General features: G+C 38.6%; 1 protein-coding gene across 1 annotated transcript in view; it reads left to right on the top strand.

The window, feature by feature from the left end:
• Positions 1-15,821, top strand: part of TTN (titin) — a 311,080-nt gene that overhangs the window by 200,545 nt on the left and 94,714 nt on the right. Inside the window, exons 212-233 of the mRNA XM_081956298.1 lie at positions 1,353-1,476; positions 1,893-2,159; positions 3,982-4,079; positions 6,337-6,505; positions 6,598-6,864; positions 7,445-7,711; positions 7,806-8,084; positions 8,183-8,591; positions 8,690-8,814; positions 8,918-9,184; positions 9,763-10,032; positions 10,306-10,608; positions 10,706-11,008; positions 11,314-11,501; positions 11,589-11,703; positions 12,415-12,699; positions 13,360-13,511; positions 13,616-13,763; positions 14,497-14,674; positions 14,766-14,887; positions 15,029-15,316; positions 15,404-15,700. Coding sequence (XP_081812424.1) covers positions 1,353-1,476; positions 1,893-2,159; positions 3,982-4,079; positions 6,337-6,505; positions 6,598-6,864; positions 7,445-7,711; positions 7,806-8,084; positions 8,183-8,591; positions 8,690-8,814; positions 8,918-9,184; positions 9,763-10,032; positions 10,306-10,608; positions 10,706-11,008; positions 11,314-11,501; positions 11,589-11,703; positions 12,415-12,699; positions 13,360-13,511; positions 13,616-13,763; positions 14,497-14,674; positions 14,766-14,887; positions 15,029-15,316; positions 15,404-15,700 — 4,921 coding nt within the window. The remainder of the gene's footprint in view (positions 1-1,352; positions 1,477-1,892; positions 2,160-3,981; positions 4,080-6,336; positions 6,506-6,597; positions 6,865-7,444; positions 7,712-7,805; positions 8,085-8,182; positions 8,592-8,689; positions 8,815-8,917; positions 9,185-9,762; positions 10,033-10,305; positions 10,609-10,705; positions 11,009-11,313; positions 11,502-11,588; positions 11,704-12,414; positions 12,700-13,359; positions 13,512-13,615; positions 13,764-14,496; positions 14,675-14,765; positions 14,888-15,028; positions 15,317-15,403; positions 15,701-15,821) is intronic.

Here is a 15,821-nt window from a genome sequence, read left to right as displayed (position 1 = left end):
ATGAAGTCATGAAGCGTAACACAAAGCAATTGAATTAAATCAGAGATCATCATGACAGCAACAATCATAAAGTATCCATTTACTTATTTCTCAGTGAAAAGATTTGATGTATTATTTCTTAATATCACTTTGCTAGTTTTTTTTTAATTTCTAAATTATTCACTTATGTCAGTTTAAGAGACTAGAAGAACATATATAGTACTTAAGTGCAGTCTTGCACTAGCTATAGCTATAGGCATTACTTATGCAGAAACAAGCTTTGCATGTATCTCACTTTGATGATAAACAAAGGTGCAAAGTGGATCCTGTATACTCTGAATTCAGAAGTTCATTGTGACTGAACTTCTGAATTTGACCTTATAGAACCCAAATGGCCGATTGTAGAGAATCCAAGCAGCATCTGTTAGAGAGAAGGATTCAAGCTTTCCAGTTTCTTTTCTCCAGGAAAAAGATACTCTTTTGAAATGGATTACAAGCACAAATCCTGAATATCTTGTTTAATTGTCAAACATACAAGTGTAGTTTGCCAATGTCATTGCCATTGCCTTCTTCAGAGATATTTTATTTTTCAAATTTTTGGCCTAATCTACAGCTCTCTTAATGGTCTCTCATTCAAGTTGTAATCAGAGTTGACTCTACTTTGCTTTGGGAGAACAGATAAAGTGGTAGTAGCTATTATCAGATGTGACCCCTTTTCTCGAATTATAGCCCCAAAACTAATGTAGCTGCTTGTGCTCTAGAAGGAATATAGATTGAACAAGATATCAATAAGATTAAATTACATGCAAATCTATGTCTGATCTGCTCTGAATTGGAGCTTCTGCATTGTTTCTCATTTTTTTCCTAATTTGGGGAAGATATTTTTTTTCTCTTAGTGCTGAATCTTACTGTCTGCATTATACACTACTATATCTGCCAACTATTGATGATTAAATAAATTGCAATGAAATATAAAAAGTTGTTACAGAAGCAAACATAGAAGAGATAGAATCAATGCATATATAGTATGGGTTGGGGAAAGTAAACAGTTCAATGTAAATATACATTGTGTGTGTGTGTGTGTGTGTGTGTACACACACACACACACACATATTATGTGCTTGGTTGTATAAATACATATAGCAATATAGAGATGATTAAAATATATAAAATAAAACATGGCCAATGAATTTGGGTCCAAAAGTTTAACCACTTTTGGAATTCAGTCCTTGATTTGCCAGGCAAGAGCTGGTGCTGCCTTGAGTTGTGCAAAGTTGTGCACCCCCATTCAGAAATAATAAGTGTATATTAATTGAAGTTACATGATAAATATTTAAGGTAAGACCATAATCCAATATTTTCCTTTCTTTTAGGTTGTGCCCCGTGCTGAGGGGAAAGTTCATACTCTTGTTCTCAGGGACGTGAAGCTAACAGATGCTGGAGAAATCACACTGACTGCCCAGGACTTCAAAACTAAAGCAAATCTTTTTGTAAAAGGTAAGCTTTGTAGAACGACAGGGTATGGTGCTGGATGACGCTGATCTAGATAAGGAAAAGTGTTTAGTTGAATAATTATTTTATAACCTAAAGTGCAAACTGGGAATAGTGTCCATATTTCAGTCTTTAAAAGAGATAGCTACTGTATTCTTCTCTGAAGTGTGTGTGTGTTGATTCCTGGTGACTACCTAGTCAAGTCTGTGCAGTTTTCTTGGCAAGATTTCAGAAATGGTTAGCCACTGCAGGGCTAAGAAAGAGTGACTCGCCCAAGGTCACCCAACAGACTTTGGGACGAAGGTAGAACTAGAACTCACAGTCTCCCAGTTTTTAGCCAGGTGCCTTAATCATTACATTAAACTGTCCTCGTCTGTGCCAAATACACAAGATCTAAATAACTGGTTTATTTTGTTCCTCAGAACCACCCGTGGAGTTTACTAAACCCCTTGAGGACCAAACTGTAGAGGAGGAAGCCACTGCAGAATTGGAGTGTGAAATATCCAGAGAAAATGCACCCGTCAAATGGTTCAAAAACGGTCAAGAAATTCACAAAACAAAGAAATATGATATCATTGCCGATGGCAGAGTCAGGAAGCTAATTATTCGTGACTGCACATTGAATGATGCTAAAACATACACCTGCGATGCTAAAGATTTCAAAACTTCTTGTTTCTTGAATGTTGAACGTAAGTCTGCTTGTACTTTCCTGACAACAACTACAAGAGGCTTAGCTGTGTTGTTCAGTCACTTCTGATTCCTCATGACTCAATGAACAGTAGTTCTCTGGGACTCTCAGCATTTTTTTTCCTTTGGGATCTTGCCGCATTGTGTAACCCTCTTGTCTTCTGCTGCCTCCTTTTCCATAGCCTTCAATTTTCCTAAGCTTCTCCAAAGTTCAGTTCAGTTTAGTTTAGTTTATTGTCATTGCACATCAAACAATGAAATTAAATGCCATCTTCAGTGTATATTATAACTATTAAAAATAAAAACACAAAAACACATCCTTCACATGCTTTATAATTGAAATTGAAAACCCGATACTGCATTAATATTGCACTATACCATAGAATTCAATATAGTTACTGCCCTGGGATAGAAGCTGTTTTTCAGCCTATTTGTCCTTGTTTTTATTATCCTGAACCGTCTGCCCGATGGTGATAGTTCAAAAAAGGGTGCCCAGGATGAGATGGATCTTTAAGAATGTTTTGAACTTTCTTAAGGCAGCGAGAGTTCTAAAGCTCTTCCAAAGAGGGGAGAGGGCAACCAATAATCCTCTGGGCAATGACATTAGCCCTCTGGAGCGCTGTCCTATCTGCCACTGTGCAATTGGCAAACCATACACAGGTGCAGTAAGTTAAAATACTCTCTATAATGCAATGGTAGAAGGTCACCAGGTTCTTGCTTCCATATTTTGTGCCTCAACTGTTGATGATTTAGTTTCATTGCTAGCATTTTCAGTAAATCTTTTCATTTTTTAAAATTTATTTAATTCAATTGGTATTGCCACTCATCTCACCTATGTGACTCTGGACAGCTCACAACGGTTTAAAACAACCAAGTGATTAAAAACTAGTTTAAAAACAGATATACACGCATATAAAAGTATAAGTTACCATATTCAAACAAAAAAGTTCCTCCATGATCAGTGGCAAAATCCATCATTGTATTAAACTCAGCACAGCCATTGTAGAAGCTTCCCACCATTTCCAGACCCCACCCCACCCCCAAGCACAAGTCAGAGCCATGTCTTCAAGGCCTTCCTAAAGTCCAGCAGGGTCAGAACCATTTAGTATTCAATGACTTGTTCGTGCTGGGCAAGTATTCACTATCATTCAAAAGCTTAATTAGACTATATCCCTCCCCCCACAAAAAAAAGTGGGTATGGCAGTCTCATTATTATTGCTAATCTATAGGGTAATGCTGGAGATTTGTATCTGATAGTCTGATGAAACAAAGTCATCTACCTAAGAGCATGTAAAGTTTATCTTACATAGCTGTTAACCTGGCGTTGCCCGGATATTTGTTTATGCCAATCCTGTATTAGACATTCACAAGTGTCTAGACCAAATGTAATTTGTGGAGTACTGTGAAGCCATTACCATGGCAACTCCACTGTGCTGCACAGTAGAAACCCTTTTAAGGCACAACAGGCTGTATCTTAACAGAACACATACCCGAAGGGTGTTAGGGGTATCTTACCCCCTCAGTATTTGTTTCCTGAGGGTAAGTCATCTGTGTACCAGGTTTGGTTAAAATTGCTCCAGGCATTCCAGAGGTATGCTGGAACACACACACACACACACACACACACACACAGAGAGAGAGAGAGAGAGAGAGAGAGAGAGAGAGAGAGAGATTTTTATATAGAGCGAGTATTATAAAATGTCCTCCAACTACTTCCATTTTATTTGATTTTGCTCTTCTATAAAAGTCAATGCAGAGCAGCCTTGGTTATAAAGATTCATGTTTATATGCAGTTAATTGAAATATACACATTTTCTCTTCCAGCCCTTCGTGTTGAGTTCCTTAAACCTCTAACAGATCTTGAAGTTAAGGAAAAGGAAGCGGCTCGCTTTGAATGTGAAATTTCCCGGCCAACTGTTAAGGTATGTGGCATTTAGTAATTCTAATACCTGAACTTTTGAATACATTTTATTTAGAAAAACCTTTCACTTATCAGAATTCAACCTGTTCCCATCAAAGAGTTAGATTCTAGCCATTATGCTTACACTCTTGGCTGCATTCTGATTGGGTGGAGGTGTATTCTGATTGGTAGGGGGCTTGGCTGTGCTCTGATTGGATGGGAGTGTGGCTGTGCTCTGATTGGGTGGGGGTGTGTTCTGTTTGGGTGGGGGCCTGGTTGTGCTTGTGTTAGTCTGAGTTGCAGAGGGAATAACACAAGCACAACCAGGCCCCCACCCAAACAGAACACACCCCCATCCAATCAGAGCACAGCCACACTCCCATCCAATCAGAGCACAGCCAAGCCCCCTACCAATCAGAATACACCTCCACCCAATCAGAATGCAGCCAAGCTCCCACCCAATCAGCTCATACCCCCACTGGCAGTTAAAAAGAGGAACCGGCTGAGATCTCACATTGCTCCTGGAAGCACCAAGCCGGAAGCACCAGCCTAAAGATGATGAATGAGACTTCATCGAAACAGCTAGCCATACCCTTACTGGGATTAGAACCCGGGCTGTATATATCTTAGGCAGTAACACAAATATGTAACACAAATACACATATATATATATACATACATACATACATACAGAGAGAGAGAGAGAGAGGCAGAGACAGAGACAGACACAGACAGACAGACAGACAGACAGACAGACAGACAGACAGAGACAGACAGACAGACAGACAGACAGACAGATAGATAGATTTGTGTTATAACCCCTGGTATGCCCAAATATGGGAGGGAGCTCACTACTCCCCCTTTCTGTCCTTTGGCTCATTATTTATTTATCAGCACAAATATAACATATCTACATACATACATACATACATACATACATACATACATACATACATACATACATACATCATTTACATATTATAAAATGTTTAACTATTATTGGTGTAAAATATTAGTTACCATTTTTAAAATATGCAAATGAAATATGTATAAAAATGTACTCTGTTTATATGCTGGATTCAGTTAAGGAATAAAATATTTATATATCTTTATTAGTGGAAATCTTACTTCATGTAGAAAATACCACATAAGGATAATGGGCTGTCAACTGATGTCAAAACTCATCCGTCTTTGCATCTGTGTGTGTGTGTGTGTGTGTGTGTGTGTGTGTGTGTGTGTGTGTGTGTGTGTGTGTGTTTGGGCATACCAGGGGTTGTAACACAAATACACACCGATTTCCCTGGCTCAACTGATAAGGAAGAGAGTCTGTGGCTTAGTGGCTAATACATCTGCCTGATATGTAATACAGCCCAGGTTCGAATCCCAGTAAGGGCATGGCTAGCTGATGAGAGCTAAATAGCTTGAAATAGATCTATACTAGTCTCCCTTTATTTATTTTTCAGCACAAATACAACACACACATATGTATGTATGTATGTATGTATGTATGTATGTATGTACGTACATATGTATGTATGTATGTATGCTGGTCTTGTTGTATTCGGGTCTTTTCCCATGTAAGATTGAGATTGTCTTGGCAATGTTTCAGCGAGGTCTCATTCACCATCTTCATGTGAAAATCTATGAAAACAAATATGTATGTATGTATATATATGTATGTATTCGGGTCTTTTCCCATGTAAGATTCCCGTGTAAGATAATCTTACACGGGAAAAGACATACACACACACACACACACACACACACACACACACACACACATACACACACACTTTACATGTTCTCCAATAAACCAATAATCCCATCACAATAGTAAAAGCCATTAACATGTCATCCTATCAAAACGGCCACCAGATTCCCAATCAGCTGCATTTGTGAGAATTTTCTTCTACACAAATTTTGACTGATCATGTGGCCAGGTTGTTTAAGAGATGAAGCTCTGGGGATGTATTCTTCCACTTGCTCATTCAGGAGTTGAAATTCTGGGCACAGCACCCTTTTATATGAGCAGTTCTTACAAAGCGGCACAATAGCCAGAAAAAGCAAAACTATCCTAGCTAGATAACCAGACCTACAAAGTAAGATTGAGCTGTTCGGTTCAAACTATCAACTTCAAAATATCAAATCAAACTATGTTGATTCCAATATCATCATTAGGTAGAGATTTCAATTCTTTACTAACATTTTGAAAGCTTAAACTCTAATACCTATTATTGTCTTTAACACCATTTCATATTTTGTCAATAATGTTAATGCAGGCACAGTGGTTTAGGGATGGAATTGAAATTAAAAAGGGCAAGAAGTATGACATCATTGCAAAAGGTGCCCAGAGAATACTTGTCGTCAATAAATGTTTACTTGATGACGAAGCAGAATATGCTTGTGAAGCAAAAGCAGCCAGAACTTCGGGCATGCTTACAGTGATAGGTAAAACTGAATCCCCCCTCCCATTTTTTATTTTGTTTTATTTTATGCAAATTGCAGTTGTCATGAAATAAAACTATGATTCCTTTATGCAGAGGAGGAAGCTGTCTTTACTAAAAACCTGCCCAATGTGGAAGTTAATGAAGCAGACACCATCAAATTTATTTGTGAAGTCTCCAAACCTGGTGCAGAAGTAACCTGGTTCAAAGGCGACCAGGAGTTGCCAGAGGGTGGCAGAGTTGAACAAAAAGTTGACGGCCGAAAGAGAATTTTGATCATTCACAATGCTTCCCTGGATGATGCAGGAGCCTACAGTTGCAAGCTTCCAAACGCTCAGACGACAGGCAAACTCAAAGTCAATGGTGAGACACTTGCTTTGATATCTTTCAGAACCAGACAGTGGTTAAGTAGGCAGTGAAATGCTGGGCTTATTTGCTGCTTAAGCATAAAAAGTTGAAAGTCTATTCCAAAGCAATCTCTGGTTGTGTTAGGCCACAGTTCCCAGAATGGCACCCAGGAACATCTTTCTAATTTAAAAATGGAAAGTTGGCATTTTGCAAAAGGAATGGGGACATTTTGCATCATTTTTTAATTCCAAGAAGTTTTCTTGAGCCCATAAGCTTCTTAGAAAATAGTAATTAAAAAAAAAAGCTTGGTCGCTGCATTCAACTGGTATTCAGGAGGTGGGCAGAGATGCCAAGAGGTGGAGGGGGAAGCAACCTTAGATGATAGAGTGAATCCTCCTTGTAAAGCCAACAAATAGTTTGTTAGAGTATAAACCATCAACCTGATTTCAAATTTCCAAATGTGGCTATCAAAAGGCAGGGAATTCATAGCATCATAGTATCATCTGCTGAATAAAACAATTACTTTTCAGTTAAACTGAGTCATCTGTCTTCTTTCCACTAACAGCTAAATCATAACTTGTAATGTCTTTTACAGAGCTTTCAGCAGAGTTTATAACTAAACCTCAAAACCTTGAAGTTATTGAAGGACAAAAGGCAGAATTTTCCTGCTCAGTGTCCAAAGATAACGTTGATGTGCAGTGGCTCAGAGGCGATACTATTCTTGAAGCAGGTGACAAATACGATATATTTTCTGATGGCAAAAAGAGAGTCTTGGTCATCAAAGAATCTGTCTTGGATGATGAAGGGCGTTATATTGTCATGCTTGGAGATGTCAAGGCAAAAGCGCTGTTGAAAGTGATTGGTAAGTTTCTTTTTTCTCTGCATGTCTACTATGCACGCTATTATCGTACGGTTCAATATGCAGCTTGCAAATGACACACTAATTCCATTTACAGAAAAACTCAGGATTGTTATTCCGCTGAAAGACCAAACAGTTAGAGAAGGAGAAGAGCTTGTCTTCAACTGTGAAGTTAATACAGAAGGTGCCAAAGCTAAATGGTACAAAAATAACGAACCAATATATGACAGTGCAAAGTACATCATGGTCCATAAGGATTTACTGTATTCTCTAAGGATCAGAGATGCTCATCAGAATGATCAGGCAGTGTATACAGTAACACTAACAAATCAGCGAGGAGAACATGTCAAGTCATCCGCCAATTTAACTGTACTTGGTAAGTGCTCCACACTATCAAATGATCCAAGATATCAGTCCTACCCAACTTTAGAGAAGATCTTAAAATAATTGCATTTAATTAATCTCTCACCACAGAGGAGGATCTCAGAATTGTGGAACCTCTTCAAGACATTGAAACCATGGAGAAGAAATCTGTCACATTCTGGTGCAAAGTTAACCGTCTCAATGTAAAACTTCCATGGACCAAGAATGGTGAAGAAGTCACTTTTGACCGCCGCATTTTATACAAAGTGGACAGATACAAGCATTCCCTTATTATTAAAGATTGTGGGTTTATAGATGAAGGGGAATACACCGTCACTGCTGGCCAAGATAAATCCGTTGCGGAGCTTATAATCACAGAAGCACCTGCCGATTTCCTCGAACATTTGCAGGACCAAACAGTTACTGAATTTGACGATGCTGTCTTTAGTTGCCAGCTTTCCAAGGAGAAAGCAGCTGTGAAGTGGTACAGAAATGGGCGCGAAATAAAAGAAGGCAAAAAGTAAGTGCTAGTTCAGCCACGTGTTGTTTCTGTTTCTGTTCTTGTTTCTCAGCAGAACGCATAATCCTGGTTTCCCCCCCCCCCCACCTTATCTAAAGGTATCAGTTTGAAAAGGATGGAAATCTACACAGATTAATTATAAAAGACTGCAGACTAGAAGATGAATGTGAATATTCCTGTGGAGTGGATGACAGGAAATCCAGGGCAAGACTCTTCGTTGAAGGTACGTTTGGGGCTTTGATTTATGTTCCTTCCCAAGTCTCACTACTTTTTTTAAACTTAAAAGACAGAATGATAAAACACGTATTTATGGATATTTCTATCAGAAATTCCTGTTGAGATCATCCGCCCACCACAAGATGCTTATGAAGCTCCTGGTACGGATGTCATCTTTTCTGCTGAACTGAATAAAGATAAAGTGGAGGTCAAATGGCTGAGAAACAACATGATTATAGTCCAAGGTGATAAGCATCAAATGATGAGTGAAGGAAAGATCCACAGGCTGCAGGTCTGTGAAATAAGGCCTCGTGATCAAGGAGAATATAGATTTATTGCCAAAGATAAAGAAGCTCGAGCTAAGTTAGAACTAGCAGGTAAGTCTTTCAAACTGATCATAGCAAGAAAGAACATTTATAGATGTATCAAAAACCTTTCAATTCTCTTTCTGAATGTTAATTCCGGAATTCTTAGTTTCAATGGGAATAAAAAACTCCCATAAAAAGTACACACATCTTTCTTGTGTGTACTGCTATCCAATTTATGCCTCAATTTCATATCTCGCTGCTATTTCTTTAATATCTAGCACTTATTTGTTCTATATGGAGGCTCTATCAATTACCTTGAACACCACTGTGTGAAAATCTTACATTACTTTTTGAGATTTTATACACAATATATAAATTTAGTTTTTATGCACTGAAATCTCTACATTCGGTCAATCAGAAAACTTTATCCATCTTAGATAAATTCTCTGTGAATTATAAAGGTGATAACAAGGTGCCATTGTTTTGTAGTTCAAGAGGCACCCAATACCACAAAAATTGGCTCACCTAACACAATGAATTATTTTTAGAGTTCAAGGTTCACTTTGTTTTCTTCATCAAACTCAGTTGAATGCATCGTTTCTGTAACTTATTTTCAAATGCTAATTCCTCTTTATTATTTCCTTTAGCTGCTCCAAGAATAAAGACAGGTGATCAAGATCTTGTGGTAGATGTTGGCCAGCCATTAACCATGGTTGTTCCATATGATGCTTATCCACGAGCAGAGGCTGAGTGGCTTAAAGAAGATGAAGCCTTACCCACTCAGACTGTTGATACAACAGCTGATAGTACCTCTTTCAGAATCCCTGCAGCCAAGCCATCACACAAGGGAAGTTACAAAGTCATACTGAAAAATAAACATGGAAAAGCCGAAGGTCGCATTAATGTTCAAGTAATCAGTAAGTTCTTAACTTCCAAAAATTTTACTTTTAGTAAGTTTTTTCTGATAATAGTAGTTTAACAATGGTACTTATATTTTTAATACAGAAACAATGAATATAATAGTTAAAAGCAAAGGCTGATTAAAGTTCATAATAAAGAGATTTGATCTGATGGCTAAAAGTAGAATTAAAAGAAATAAATAGTCATGCAACTCATTCATGCTATAAAACCTGTGTCAAACTCAAGATTTGCCGTTCCGTTAAATGCATCTTGCTTCCTTTTCCTCTAAGATGTCCCTGGCCCGGTGAGGAATTTGGAAGTCACAGAAACATTTGATGGTGAAGTCAGCCTTGCATGGGAAGAACCAGAAAGCGATGGTGGTAGTAAGATTACAGGTTATGTGGTGGAAAGGCGTGACATCAAACGCAAGACCTGGATTTTGGCAACTGATCGTGCTGATAGTTGTGAATACACAGTAACCGGCCTTCAAAAAGGTGGCGTGGAGTACCTCTTCCGTGTGAGTGCAAAAAACAGAGTTGGCACTGGTGAACCTGTGGTAACAGATAAACCCGTTGAAGCAAAGAGCAGATTTGGTAAGAAAATAGTTCCAGATACTTGAGAAGATTAATGCTGTTTCAATACTTTAGAGTAGAAGTAACGTATGTTTGCAATTTTCTTCCCACTTTGCAGAAGTGCCAGGTCCACCTCTCAATGTACAGGTGGCTGATGTGAACAGGTCCAGCGCAACTCTTACCTGGGAGCCACCAGAATATGATGGAGGCTCTCCAATTACAGGCTATGTGATTGAGCTGCGTGACAGAGGATCAATCAAGTGGGAGCCAGCCATGACTACGCCAGCCCATGAATTATCTGCCACGTTGACTGATGTGGTGGAGAACAAAGAATACTTTTTCAGGGTCAGAGCACAAAACCAAGTTGGGGTTGGCAAACCCAGTGCATCCACACATGCCGTGAAGATAACTGATCCAATTGGTTAGTATGCTGACCACAAGAGAGCAGTTTTTCATTATCTCTCAGTCATAATTTTATTTATTTGTAAATACAAGCATAGGAAAGATTTGAGGAGAATCCGTGCTTATGATCCGTGTTTATGATTTAAGAAATCATTAGCTGTGACCAAAAGAGAGAATAGAAGTATCACATTCAAAACAGATGTCCAATTTCTATCAAGTATTTTCCATGTTCATGGAGAAAGATTCAATGTTTTTATTTTTTGTATTTTGTGCATCCTTCTTGAAAGGAACAATATTTAAACCTTCCAAATTACTGTCTTGCAGAAAGACCAAGTCCTCCCATTAACCTGGACCATTCTGAGCAAACTAAGTCATCTGTGAAACTGACATGGGAGCCTCCACTAAAAGATGGAGGAAGTCCAATTTTGGGCTACATTATAGAGCGGCGTGAAGAAGGAACAGATGACTGGATTCGCTGCAATGTAAAACTTGCACCTAAGCTTTCTTATACTGTAAGTTGTAACTTTTTTCTGAAGCTCATAAAGCATTGGATTGCTTTCAGCTGATATCATTTACAAAAATTGCCCTTGTCTTGGCAGGTGACTGGATTGACACCTCTAGCTAAGTATTATTATAGAGTCTCTGCAGAAAATGCTGCTGGTGTATCAGATCCAGCTGAGGCTATTGGACCACTAACCGCAGATGATTCACATGGTAAGCAGATCTTATTTATCTCTGACATGTCGGCAATTCAAAGTAAATGTTATATATGCTTATTACTAAAATCAGTCCTCTAGTTCTTGCGATTAAAGCATCTTTGTGACAAAACAATAGCTACTGTATGTGCAGATCATCTGTTGTAAGCAAATCAACTACAGCCATTCAGAGGTTCAGTCAGGGTATTTTAAGGCTTTGGGGGTATGCTGATGACAGCTGGCAAAGCAAAGCTTTGGGAGGACTTGCTGTAGCCAAAGCTTTGCAACTACTTCACATTTTCACAATGTAGATCCTGAAGCAGACTTTGCCATGAGCAAAAGATCTTATAAAATGTTTTGTGCAGGTGTCATCACTGTGTGGAAATAGAGGATATGATAAACATTTCCATATAGTTCTGAGATGTAATTAAGATTTATCCAAAGGGATGTCCTTGGTTATGAAAGCTACTATTTCAATGCTGCTTGTTAAGCACATACAAATAGTACCTCTATTCTTCTATAAAATTGTTCTTTAAACAAAATTGGTCTTACTATTAGGTTTTTTTCACTCCAATTATATCAGATGGAAGTGGGGAGTCTTACAACAGAGAGTCAACTTAAAATAGTACTTCCAATTATGACAACTACCTTTTCTACCATAAATAAAAATTAAACCCATCATAAAAAATTGCCCCAAATTAATTGTCACAAATTGTGTTTGTTTTTTCAGTTGGACCTACAATGGACTTAAGTGGCTTTAAAGATGGACTTGAAGTTATTGTTCCAGAGCCAGTCAAAATCCGTGTTCCCATCACTGGCTACCCAGTTCCCACCGCCACATGGTCAGTGGGTGGCAAGGTTTTAGAAGATGGCAATCGGGTGAAAATTGAGACCAGTTTTGCCTTTGCAAAACTGACTATTACACCAAGCGAACGGCCAGATAAAGGCATTTATACTTTGAAATTAGTCAATCCTGTATCATCGGTATCAGGAGAAATCGATGTTAATGTCATTGGTAAGCATTCAGTTTTAATGCCAAGTAAATGTATTTGTATTATAAATTATTATAAATTAAATGAACAATCTGACAATATTAAATGACCAAATAAATAACGATCAGCACCTTTCAATATATATATAACACTCAATTACATTAATTTCTACTTTCTTTTTCACAATGAAATTCCAAAATATAAAAATGCTGTTCATTAAATAAATATTCAGGGTATCAATTTATATGCACATACTCAGGATTAAGCACTACTGCAAATATTTGAAGGTAATTTTAATTTTATAGGTATAGGATGATATGTGCTTTTTTTAAAACAATAAAAGCATGAAGAAATAGGCCTTAAACCTGTTTCTGTTAAGCCCCATCACCAAAATATTTCATTTCAAACATCATCAAATAAATCCCTGCTGCGATATTGAAATACCATTAAACCTTGGCTCTTCCAGAGGATCTTTGGGAGTGGAGATGTAATTCCTGTGTCACATTGTATCTGGTTGTTAGGTTGTTGTGTTGTGTTGTATTAGGTTTTAAATCTGATTGCTATATTTGGCATGGAAGCTACTCAGTCACTAGTGATTGAAGTGGTATATAAGTATTGGTAAATACATAAATAAATGTATAGCTGTGTGATAGGTTTATAATCTAACTTGCATTTATTTTCAGCTCGCCCAAGTGCACCAAGAGAACTAACGGTTGGAGAAATAACTAGGAACACGGCACAACTAACATGGGAACCTCCTGAAAATGATGGAGGAAGCCCATTGACCGGCTACCTGATTGAGAAGCGCGAAGTGAGCCGCAAAACGTGGATTAAAGTATGTTTTAAACAGAAAAAAATATATCTTTTTTAATAAAGCCATCTTTTTAATTTGGAAATATTCTGGGCTACGATACAAAAGAGGCTGTCTTGTTTTTGCAGGTGATCGACAAGGTTCTTGATCAAGAATTTACTGTCCCAGATCTTGCCCAAGGAAAAGAATACTTGTTCAGAGTTTCAGCGTGCAACAAATGTGGACCAGGAGAGCCTGCCTACATCGATGAGCCAGTTAACATGACGGCACCCGCTAGTGAGTTTTCTTCATTAGCTGTTCTAAATAATTTTGGATTTCTGCCTGTTCCGTATACAGGTAGTCCTCAACTTTTGATCACAATTGAGCTCAGAATTTATGCTACTCAGTGAGAAATTAGCTAAGCAAGTTTTTGTCCCGTTTTACAACTTTTCTTACCACATTTGTCAAGTGAATGACTGCAGTTGTTAAATTAGTAACACGGCGGTTAAGTGAATCTGGCTTCCCCATTGACTAGCAAAGAAGGTCGCTAAAAGGGGATCACATGACCCCGGGACATTGCAACCATCATAAATGTGGGCCAGTTGTCAAGCATCTGAAAATCACGTGACCATGGGGGATGCTAGAACGGTCACAAGTCTGAAAAACAGTCGCTTTTTTCAGTGCCGTTATAACTTTGAATGGTCACTAAGTGAGCTGTTGTAAGTCAAGGACTAACTGTAATTACTCAGGCTAAATGTTGTGAGTTGACAAATCCATTGAAAGAGAAAACCAAATGCAGACTTTCTGGATGGCGCCACAGGCTTTTTAATTTCCTCCATCCATCTGCATACTTGGAAAAGCTGTTTGTTAGACTGCAGGACTTACCAGAACAATAACTGTGGAAAACTTATTATGGGAAAAGTGGCAAGGAAGGTCACTAAAAATCCAGATACCACATAGTGGAAGTGAACCTTTCTTTCCATTCACATTTCACCCACAATGATAAGACAACACATTTTCCCTTTTACAGCTGTTCCTGATCCACCAGAGAATGTCAAGTGGCGAGATCCAACATCTAAGTCCATTTTCCTGATGTGGGATCCACCTAAATACGATGGTGGCTCGCGTATCAAAGGCTACATAGTTGAAAAGTGCCAGCGTGGCACCGACAAATGGGAACCTTGCGGTGAACCCTTAATTGAGACCAAGTAAGTAGCAGCAGTAGGTAGAATTTTTTTTACAAATGATTCTTATGGCACTTAATGATACTAATAACTGAAATGGTATTCTGATTAACAGAATGAAGGTGGAACCACTTAAGGAAGGAGAATGGTATGCTTATCGGGTCAAGGCTCTGAACAGGCAAGGAGCTAGTAAACCAAGCCATCCCACAGATGAAATCCAGGCAGTGGATGCAATGGGTAATTAGTTACCGAGTTATATTATAGCAACATATAATTTTTATTCTTAACAATATTGGGGGGAGGTGTGCAACCATATGAAATGAACCGTTAGATGGGTAACACGTTTCATTCATGCTGTTTTTATTCTCTGTAATTCAGAGGCTCCAGAGATTTTCTTGGATGTGAAATTACTGGCTGGAATCACTGTCAAAGCTGGAACTAAAATAGAACTGCCTGCAACAGTAACTGGGAAGCCTGAACCTCGAATTACCTGGACAAAAGCAGAAAATATCTTGAGACCTGACAAAAGGATCTCCATTGAAACCAAACCCAACCATTCCACAGTAATAATAGCAGAAAGCAAAAGGGGCGATAGCGGCACCTATATTATCGAAGCTGTAAATACCAGCGGACGGGCAACAGCCACTGTTGAAGTCAATGTTCTAGGTACGCTAATTCTGTGACTTAATTCTCAGCAACTTCCTAATTGCATAGTTGAAGAGGAAGCTCAAACCACTTCTTATGTCTCCACAGATAAACCTGGTCCACCAGCGGCTTTTGATGTGTCTGAAATAACAAACGTGTCCTGCCTTTTGACCTGGAATCCTCCTCGCGATGATGGCGGATCCAAAATCACAAACTATGTTCTGGAGCAAAGAGCCGCGGACAGTGAAATATGGCACAAATTATCGTCCACCATCAAGGAAACCAAATTCAAAGTGACAAACCTCACACCCCTTAAAGAATACATCTTCAGGGTCAGTGCAGAGAACATGTATGGAGTTGGAGAACCAGCACTATCCAGTCCTATGATTGCTAAATATCCATTTGGTAAGTTTGCTCAGCTGAAAGGCAGCTACACCTATCTCTGTATGATGGTCACATGGAAACTGCTGCATGCCATTTCGGGGGAGGGGGGGCAGCCACTCCAACCAGTGAATCATTTTGTGAG

This window comes from Natrix helvetica, assembly GCF_964273705.1.
Source record: "Natrix helvetica genome assembly, chromosome: 1".
Taxonomy (NCBI): domain Eukaryota; kingdom Metazoa; phylum Chordata; class Lepidosauria; order Squamata; family Natricidae; genus Natrix; species Natrix helvetica.
Note: the sequence above shows the minus strand (reverse complement) of the source record. Positions and strands in the feature narration are given on the sequence as shown.